This window comes from Takifugu flavidus, unplaced genomic scaffold, assembly GCF_003711565.1.
Source record: "Takifugu flavidus isolate HTHZ2018 unplaced genomic scaffold, ASM371156v2 ctg916, whole genome shotgun sequence".
NCBI lineage: Eukaryota > Metazoa > Chordata > Actinopteri > Tetraodontiformes > Tetraodontidae > Takifugu > Takifugu flavidus.
In genome coordinates, this window is record NW_026622526.1 from 1 (window position 1) to 11,388 (window position 11,388).

Here is an 11,388-nt window from a genome sequence, read left to right on the forward strand (position 1 = left end):
GAAGATGCTGTTGTCAATCAATAATTTCAGATCAGTTTTTGTTTTCAACCATAAATGTGGGGAGTTTTTCTACTCTCTTCTCAAACTGTGTGACTCAATCTGGAACCCAGAAGCTCCAATTTGGATCAGGAACCAAACTGGTTATCAGTGATGGTCAGTAAAACAGACTTTTTAAAATCAATTCAAATATTAACAATTGATCAGAAAAAAAAACCAAAAAGATTATGAGTTAATGTTTGGATGGTCAAGGTTTTATCACCATATGAAAAACTATTGATGAATATCCAGTTTATTGTGAAAGTAAAATTCTTGATTTTTGATTCAAGAAACTGAAAAAAAGAAGCAAAAATATTTCTTTACATATGAAAAAGTAAGAAGGTTCATGAGTTCACGTTCTGACGTGTGTCAGTGTGTGAATGTTGGAACCAGACAAATAACGTTTGGACAAGGAACACGACTGAAAATACATGACCGTGAGTGTTTTTCTGAACATTTGAGAATACACAAGATGACTTTAATAATGCAAACAATGTAAATGATGTAAAACATGAATTTATGAATGTAAAACACAACTTTAGTAATTTTAAAGCTTACTGTTGATGCAAAAACTGACATTTATTATAAAAAGACACCTTTAACAATGTAGAACAAAATAACTAATGTAAAACATGACATGAATTTGTTCATGGACAGTAACTCTATTAAGGTGAAAGTAAACATAAGCAATGTAATTTAAAACATGACTTTATTCATGAAAAGATGACTTTAATAATGTAAAACATGACTTTATAAATGTAAAACAGAACTTTAATAATGTTAGACCTGACTTTGTTTATGCAAAATATCACATTAACTATGGAAAAGGCAATTTTAACAAAGTAAAACAATGCAATTAATGTAAAACCGGACATTAGAAATGTAAAATATGACTGTGAACATGAAATATGACTTTATTGATGGAAAATATGAATTAACAAATGGTAAAACTTGACTTTATAAATGTAAAAGAGAACTTTAACTTTTATGTTAGACATTGAATTATGGATAAGTAGAACAATGCAATTAATGTAAAACATGACTTTAGTAATGTAAAATATGACTGCGAATGTGAAATATGACTTTTTTGATGGAAAATATGATTTAACAAATATAAAAACTGATTATTAGTGGAAAGCGTAACTTAATTTATGCAAAATAGGACTTCTTCGCTGAAAAACATAAACAGAAAAATATTTTCATCTGAAGGAATGTTTGATAGAAAAACCTTTAATAGTTCAAACATTGTTTCATTAATGTGAAGATGCTGTTGTCAATCAATAATTTCAGATCAGTTTTTGTTTTCAACCATAAATGTGGGGAGTTTTTCTACTCTCTTCTCAAACTGTGTGACTCAATCTGGAACCCAGAAGCTCCAATTTGGACCAGGAACCAAACTGGTTATCAGTGATGGTCAGTAAAACAGACTTTTTAAAATCAATTTAACTAACTGACTGACTGTTTTAATTTGCGTGTTAATCTCTGCCTTATTATTAATTACTGTTTAACACATTATTGATTGATTATTGATCAGTATTTGTGCTTGTTTTGAATTGTTTGACATGAGTCGTTGGTTGTGGTCTGATGACCACTGGGAACACTGGGATTAGACAGTTTTTTCATGACAAAACCAACCATGTTTGCACACGCGTGACTCCAGCAGCAGCAGGCGTTTATGTGGTTTTTGTCAGGCTCCGTCACGTCGTGTGAATACTGGAACAGGAACTAAACTGGTGTTTGGACCTGGAACCAGATTAACCATTGAAACCAGTAAGTTGTGACTCCGGGGTCAGTCACATTTTAAATAATTGACCCGGGGAACATTTTGTTTCCTTCTGCTAAAATTTTAGAAAACAGGCCGATTAAAAACAGGTTCATATAATTTACCTCTGACGTTTCGGTATTCTGCTGTCAGAACTTTCTGCTCGTTCTGAGATCAAAGCTGCTGTAGCGGGTTTTTGCTCACGTTGAATTCACTGTGTGACTTCTGGAAATATTAAACTTGTGTTTGGAGATGGAACCAGAGTCCAAATCCAGAGCAGTAAGTACAAAAATCAGATCTGACAAACTTCTGCTTTTAAAATCCAAACTATCGATGAAGAAAATGAAAAATCAACTTATTGCTGCTCCGAGAAAAAAGAGACTAAAACATAAAAGACGTATATTCTAAACAGCTAAATATTCCAGCATTTCTGCAAAGACTAAATCAGTTTTTACGTTAAACTGGGATTTTTCTGCAGACCTTGTGATTGTATTAATCATGATGGTTATTTCAGATAACTGGAAGACAAAAGTAAATTTGTCTTCAAAGTAAATTAGAAAACTTATTTTATAACTTTGTAAGTGTATGTCTTAAAAGTCTTAGGTGACTGATAAGACAGTATAACATATAAAAACCAAAGTTATACTCCATAAAAAGCCAGTTCACATCTTTCCACCTGTAATTGTTTGACAGTTCTTGTTCAGAGCTGAACAATTGTGTGATTCATCTGGAATCAATACAATCCTGTTTGGAAATGGAATCAGACTTTCCGTTAACAACAGTGAGTTTTCCCTCATATAATCGGTTTCTGTCACACTGTCGTTAACGAGCTTTGGCAGAAACAAAGTGTCCTGTTCTCTGTCCTCACAAATGGATGGAGGGACAGATGGACAGATGGTTGAGTGTTGGTTGATGAAGAGCAGCAGTGAAATGAGCAGCAGACTTGTTCAGTTTGTGTCAAAGGAAGAATGAATGTGTGTCTGGCTCAGGAGGGTGGAAGTTCTTGTTTGGGAAGGGGGTCAAAGTGATGGTCCGAGACAGTAAGTCCACTTATTGTTCAGAAGATTATGATTACAATGATTATTATTTGGATTTCAATGAGGCCGTGACTCCACAGGCTCCTCTGCATGAATATTTGTAGTCATAAAGATGGAGACATGGTGTGTTTTCATATTTGTTCTGGTTCAGACTTCAGCACAGGAACTGATTTTGTACTCAAGTGGTTTGTTGTGTGTCTTCATACGGAGGAGATAAACTCAGTTTTGCTTCTGGGACTAAAGTGTTGGTGGAATCAAGTAAGTCTGTAATATTCTGAGAGGTTTTAAAGTGCGTTAACGGTGATTCACATGCCAACGAACATCAGACAGAAACGATTTTACATCTGAGCTTCATCAAAAATCATGACTAAATGTAAAAACAAGTGAAGTAACTTCAGATACATGAAGTAACGTAACATTCTCAACAAAATGGCAGATGATGGGAAAAGACAAATTTATTAATGTGACAGTATAATTTATACAAAACCTGACTTTATTAATGTAAAACACATTTTTACTAATGTTAAACGTGACTTTATTAATGCACAGTATCACTATTAAGGTGAAATAAAACTTAAACAATGGAATTCAAAAGACTTTAATGATGAAAAAGACTTTAACAATGTAAAATAAAGCAATTAATATAAAACATAACTTTATAAATGTAAAACAGAGCTTTATCTTTAATAATGTTAGACATGGCACGATGAAAACTATGGAAAAGGCAATTTTAACAAAGTAGAACAATGCAATTAATGTAAAACATGACTTTAGTCATGGAAAATATGACTGTGAACCTGAAATATGACTTTTTGATGAAAATATGATTTAACAAATGTTAAACTTGATTTTATTAATGTAAAGAGTGACTTAATTTGTGCAAAATAGGTCTTATTCACTGAAAAACAAAAACAGAAAAAACTGTTCACCTGAAGGAATATTTCATAGAAAAACCTTTCATACCAGTAGTTCAAACATTATTTCATTAATGTGAAGATGCGGTTATCAATCAATAATTTCAGGTCAGTTTTTGTTTTCAACCATAAATGTGGGGAGTTTTTCTACTCTCTTCTCAAACTGTGTGACTCAATCTGGAACCCAGAAGCTCCAATTTGGATCAGGAACCAAACTGGTTATCAGTGATGGTCAGTAAAACAGACTATTTTTAAAATCAATTCAAATATTAACCATTGATCAGAAAAAAAAACCAAAAAGATTTATGAGTTAATGTTTGGATGGTCAAGGTTTTATCACCATATGAAAAACTATTGATGAATATCCAGTTTATTGTGAAAGTAAAATTCTTGATTTTTGATTCAAGAAACTGAAAAAAAGAAGCAAAAATATTTCTTTACATATGAAAAAGTAAGAAGGTTCATGAGTTCACGTTCTGACGTGTGTCAGTGTGTGAATGTTGGAACCGGACAATTAACGTTTGGACAAGGAACACGATTGAAAATACATGACCGTGAGTGTTTTTCTGAAAATTTGAGAATACACAAGATGACTTTAATAATGCAAACAATGTAAATGATGCAAAACATGAATTTATAAATGTAAAACACAACTTTAGTAATTTTAAAGCTTACTGTTAATGAAAAAACTGACATTAATTATGGAAAAGATACCTTTAGCAATGTAGAACAAAATAACTAATGTAAAACATGACATGAATTTGTTAATGGACAGTAACTCTATTAAGGTGAAAGTAAACGTAAGCAATGTAATTAAAAACATGACTTTATTCATGAAAAAGATGACTTTAATAATGTAAAACATGACTATAAACGTAAAACAGAACTTTAATAATGGTAGACCTGACTTTGTTTATACAATATATTACATTAACTATGGAAAAGGCAATTTTAACAAAGTAAAACAGTGCAATTAATGTAAAACCTGACATTAGAAATGTAAAATATGACTGTGAACATGAAATATGACTTTATTGATGGAAAATATGAATTAACAAATATAAAAACTGATTATTAGTGGAAAGTGTGACTTAATTTATGCAAAAAAGGACTTCTTCACTGAAAAACAAAAACAGAAAAAAACTGTTCATCTGAAGGAATGTTTGATAGAAAAACCTTGAATAGTTCAAACATTGTTTCATTATAAATGTGGGGAGTTTTTCTACTCTCTTCTCAAACTGTGTGACTCAATCTGGGTTCCAGAAGCTCCAATTTGGATCAGGAACCAAACTGGTTATCAGTGATGGTCAGTAAAACAGACTTTTTTTAATCAATTCAAATATTCACATTAAGATCAGAGAAAAAACAAAAATATATATGAGTTATTAATGTTTGGGCGTTCAAGGTTTTATCACCATATGAAAAACTATTGATGAATATCCACTTTAATGTCATAGTAAAATACTTGGTTTTTGATTCAAGAAACTGAAAAAAAGAAGCAAAAATATTTCTTTACATATGAAAAAGTCAGAAGGTTCATGCGTTCACGTTCTGACGTGTGTCAGTGTGTGAATGTTGGAACCAGACAATTAACGTTTGGACAAGGAACGTGACTGAAAATACATGACCGTGAGTGTTTTTCTGAACATTTGGAGTTAAGAATACACAAGATGACTTTAATAATGCAAACAATGTAAATGATGTAAAACATGAATTTATAAATGTAAAACATGAATTTATAAATGTAAAACACAACTTTAGTAATTTTAAAGCTTAATGTGGATGCAAAAACTGACATTTATTATGGAAAAGACACCTTTAACAATGTAGAACAAAATAACTAATGTAAAACATGACATGAATTTGTTCATGGACAGTAACTCTATTAAGGTGAAAGTAAACATAAGCAATGTAATTTAAAACATGTCTTTATTCATGAAAAAGATGACTTTAATAATGTAAAACAGAACTTTAATAATGTTAGACCTGACTTTGTTTATGCAAAATATCACATTAACTATGGAAAAGGCAATTTTAACAAAGTAAAACAATGCAATTAATGTAAAACCGGACATTAGAAATGTAAAATATGACTGTGAACATGAAATATGACTTTATTGATGGAAAATATGAATTAACAAATATAAAAACTGATTATTAGTGGAAAGTGTGACTTAATTTATGCAAAAAAGGACTTCTTCACTGAAAAACAAACAGAAAAAAACTGTTCATCTGAATGAATGTTTGATAGAAAAACCTTGAATAGTTCAAACATTGTTTCATTATAAATGTGGGGAGTTTTTCCACTCTCTTCTCAAACTGTGTGACTCAATCTGGGTTCCAGAAGCTCCAATTTGGATCAGGAACCAAACTGGTTATCAGTGATGGTCAGTAAAACAGACTTTTTTTAATCAATTCAAATATTCACATTAAGATCAGAGAAAAAACAAAAATATATATGAGTTATTAATGTTTGGGCGTTCAAGGTTTTATCACCATATGAAAAACTATTGATGAATATCCACTTTAATGTCATAGTAAAATACTTGGTTTTTGATTCAAGAAACTGAAAAAAAGAAGCAAAAATATTTCTTTTCTTTACATATGAAAAAGTCAGAAGGTTCATGCGTTCACGTTCTGACGTGTGTCAGTGTGTGAATGTTGGAACCAGACAATTAACGTTTGGACAAGGAACGCGACTGAAAATACATGGCCGTGAGTGTTTTTCTGAACATTTGGAGTTAAGAATACACAAGATGACTTTAATAATGCAAACAATGTAAATGATGTAAAACATGAATTTATAAATGTAAAACACAACTTTAGTAATTTTAAAGCTTAATGTGGATGCAAAAACTGACATTTATTATGGAAAAGACACCTTTAACAATGTAGAACAAAATAACTAATGTAAAACATGACATGAATTTGTTCATGGACAGTAACTCTATTAAGGTGAAAGTAAACATAAGCAATGTAATTTAAAACATGACTTTATTCATGAAAAAGATGACTTTAATAATGTAAAACATGACTTTATAAATGTAAAACAGAACTTTAATAATGTTAGACCTGACTTTGTTTATGCAAAATATCACATTAACTATGGAAAAGGCAATTTTAACAAAGTAAAACAATGCAATTAATGTAAAACCGGACATTAGAAATGTAAAATATGACTGTGAACATGAAATATGACTTTATTGATGGAAAATATGAATTAACAAATATAAAAACTGATTATTAGTGGAAAGTGTGACTTAATTTATGCAAAAAAGGACTTCTTCACTGAAAAACAAAAACAGAAAAAAACTGTTCATCTGAAGGAATGTTTGATAGAAAAACCTTGAATAGTTCAAACATTGTTTCATTATAAATGTGGGGAGTTTTTCTACTCTCTTCTCAAACTGTGTGACTCAATCTGGGTTCCAGAAGCTCCAATTTGGATCAGGAACCAAACTGGTTATCAGTGATGGTCAGTAAAACAGACTTTTTTTAATCAATTCAAATATTCACATTAAGATCAGAGAAAAAACAAAAATATATATGAGTTATTAATGTTTGGGCGTTCAAGGTTTTATCACCATATGAAAAACTATTGATGAATATCCACTTTAATGTCATAGTAAAATACTTGGTTTTTGATTCAAGAAACTGAAAAAAAGAAGCAAAAATATTTCTTTACATATGAAAAAGTCAGAAGGTTCATGCGTTCACGTTCTGACGTGTGTCAGTGTGTGAATGTTGGAACCAGACAATTAACGTTTGGACAAGGAACGCGACTGAAAATACATGACCGTGAGTGTTTTTCTGAACATTTGGAGTTAAGAATACACAAGATGACTTTAATAATGCAAACAATGTAAATGATGTAAAACATGAATTTATAAATGTAAAACATGAATTTATAAATGTAAAACACAACTTTAGTAATTTTAAAGCTTAATGTGGATGCAAAAACTGACATTTATTATGGAAAAGACACCTTTAACAATGTAGAACAAAATAACTAATGTAAAACATGACATGAATTTGTTCATGGACAGTAACTCTATTAAGGTGAAAGTAAACATAAGCAATGTAATTTAAAACATGACTTTATTCATGAAAAGATGACTTTAATAATGTAAAACAGAACTTTAATAATGTTAGACCTGACTTTGTTTATGCAAAATATCACATTAACTATGGAAAAGGCAATTTTAACAAAGTAAAACAATGCAATTAATGTAAAACCGGACATTAGAAATGTAAAATATGACTGTGAACATGGAATATGACTTTATTGATGGAAAATGTGAATTAACAAATGGTAAAACTTGACTTTATAAATGTAAAAGAGAACTTTAACTTTTCTGTTAGACATTGAACTATGGATAAGTAGAACAATGCAAAGTAGAACAATGCAATTAATGTAAAACATGACTTTAGTAATGTAAAATATGACTGTGAATGTGAAATATTACTTTTTTGATGGAAAATATGATTTAACAAATATAAAAACTGATTATTAGTGGAAAGCGTAACTTAATTTATGCAAAATAGGACTTCTTCACTGAAAAACAAACAGAAAAAAATTTTCATCTGAAGGAATGTTTGATAGAAAAACCTTTAATAGTTCAAACATTATTTCATTAATGTGAAGATGCTGTTGTCAATCAATAATTTCAGATCAGTTTTTGTTTTCAACCATAAATGTGGGGAGTTTTTCTACTCTCTTCTCAAACTGTGTGACTCGATCTGGGTTGCAGAAGCTCCAATTTGGATCAGGAACCAAACTGGTTATCAGTGATGGTCAGTAAAACAGACTTTTTAAAATCAATTCAAATATTAACCATTGATCAGAGAAAAAAACAAAAAGATTTATGAGTTAATGTTTGGACGGTCAAGGTTTTATCACCATATGAAAAACTATTGATGAATATCCAGTTTATTGTGAAAGTAAAATACTTGATTTTTGATTCAAGAAACTGAAAAAAAGAAGCAAAAATATTTCTTTACATATGAAAAAGTAAGAAGGTTCATGAGTTCACGTTCTGACGTGTGTCAGTGTGTGAATGTTGGAATCGGACAATTAACGTTTGGACAAGGAACACGATTGAAAATACATGACTGTGAGTGTTTTTCTGAACATTTGGAGTTAAGAATACACAAGATGACTTTAATAATGCAAACAATGTAAATGATGTAAAACATGAATTTATAAATGTAAAACACAACTTTAGTCATTTTAAAGCGTACTGTTAATACAAAAACTGACATCAATTATGGAAAAGACACCTTTGACAAAGTAAAATGAACTAATGTAAGACATAACTTAAATTCACAAAATATTACTATCAATTTAAAATATGACTGTAAATGTAAAATATGACTTTATTGATGTAAAATAGAACTTTATTAGTGTAAAGAGTGACTTAATTTGTGCAAAATAGGTCTTATTCACTGAAAAACAGAAAAAACTGTTCAACTGAAGGAATGTTTGATAGAAAAACCTTTAATAGTTCAAACATTGTTTCATTAATGTGAAGATGCTGTTACCAATCAATAATTTCAGATCAGTTTTTGTTTTCAACCATAAATGTGGGGAGTTTTTCTACTCTCTTCTCAAACTGTGTGACTCAATCTGGAATCCAGAAGCTCCAATTTGGACCAGGAACCAAACTGGTTATCAGTGATGGTCAGTAAAACAGACTTTTTAATCAATTCAAACATTCACAATTGATCAAGGGAAAAAAACAAAAACAAGAAGATTTCTTAGTTAATTATGTTTGGACTCCAAAGGGTTAATAAAATGTAAGTTTTTACATTTGAAAAACTTTAGAGATCAACTTCCATTTTGATGTAAAAGTAAAGTATTTGGAATTTAAAACATAGAAAGGGTAAAATACTTCAAGTGTGTGAATGTCGGAACCGGATGATTCATGTTTAGACAGGTGTGAGCATTTCTCTGAACATTTGGATTTATTATTGCAAAACATAAATTTAATAATATAAAACACGGCACTTGATGCAAAACATGGCTTGGTTGATGTAAAAAAATGACTATATTTAAATTTATATTTTCCGAACATTACATTGTTAATGTAAAAAAAAACTAGTCATGTAAAAAATAAATAAATCTATAAAATGGGACAGTTTATGTAAAACATTAATTTTGTATAGCAAAGTTTCATTATAAATATAAAACATTAATTCAGTCATGAAAAATATGACTTTACTCATGCAACATACCTAATAATGGAAAACAATTTCAAACATGACTTAAATAATGCAAAATATGACTTTTTAATGTAAAACAGTTGCATTTATGCAAAATACTTAATTCATGCAAAATTTGAGTTATATAAAGCAATAATGGTTTTAAAATGTGACTTATTTACTGCAAATAGCGACTTTTTAATATAAAACATAATTAATTTAATGTACAATATTGCTTGGTTCTTTGAACTGATTGTTCCTAGTACTGGTTCTGGGTTCTGTCGTCCAGCTGATGGTTTTCATATGTTCTGTTGTGTTTTTGTGGTTTCCAGGGGACCAGTACCAACCGTCCTTTTACAAGCTGAAACATGGAAACACCAGCGCATGTCTGGCCACAGGTTTCAGCAGATTCCACCAACTTCAGAACAACACATTGTTCAACCAATCTGAAGCAGTCCTGATCTCTCAGGACTCGCTCTTTAACCAGGTGGCCTTCATGGACCAGGACGCGGATGGGGAAACCAGCTGTCCTGAAGGTGCGCACAAATAATTTGTAGCTGCAAAGTCAATCTTTTGAATTCTGTCGATAACAATAGTCGCCGTGTGTTTCAGATAAGAATGAAGGAGCTGTTCGCTGCGACGATGCTCTGCAGCCCGGTTCGTAGAACTCTGACTGCTCTAAGTGTGCGGATCCCCGTCTTCAGGACAGTCAATCTTTTCAATGTTGTTGTCCACAGACCCGCTGGTGAACTTGGTGTCTCTGATGGTCACAGGACTTCGTGTGCTCCTCCTGAAGACAATGATCTTCAATATCCTGATGACTCTTCGTCTGCGTATCAGTCAGTGTGAGTAGAAGATCAGCAGATAACCCGAACCCAACGTGTCATCAATGTTCTCGGTGTCTTATCAGCTGAAAATGGTCTCCTTTATCTTGTAGAACATCAGCCGAACCTCAGAGCTGGGTCTGACGGTCACACGTGATGTGTATAATTCCTTCTCTTACTGCTGATGTAAATATTTCAGTTGTGATTGTAAAATTTGAGCTTTATTCAGTAAAAATGTGATGAAATAAAACCAGTTACACATCTCATATCTCCACGCTCGTTCTTTTAACATCACCATTATCAGAATTCTGACCTGAAGGAACTTATGAAATGATGCATTTTTCCACATTATGTTGAGAAGTCTTGACTTCTCAACATAATGACATCAAATTATTATCTCTCTCCCATCTTTCTTGTTGTTCTTTTGAATCTAGACCAGGACCTGGACAAGGACCAGCAGCATCTGATCTTTTTGTAATAAAATTAAAACAAAAACTATGACATCAGGTTAGGATGTTTAGGAAACATTATGTGAAGTTTAAAAGTTATTAATCATGTAAAACTGGGTTTAAAATGGAGAAAGACTTCTTGAAAATGCATCATGTGACCAGAGG

General features: G+C 31.2%; 1 gene segment (V, D, J or C); it reads left to right on the top strand.

The window, feature by feature from the left end:
- Positions 1-2,645: 2,645 nt before the first annotated feature.
- LOC130521366 (T-cell receptor alpha chain constant-like) lies at positions 2,646-11,040 on the top strand. The segment is given in 5 exon segments: positions 2,646-2,838; positions 10,283-10,486; positions 10,563-10,607; positions 10,688-10,795; positions 10,888-11,040. Coding segments are annotated over 5 exon segments (372 nt in total).
- Positions 11,041-11,388: the final 348 nt, after the last annotated feature.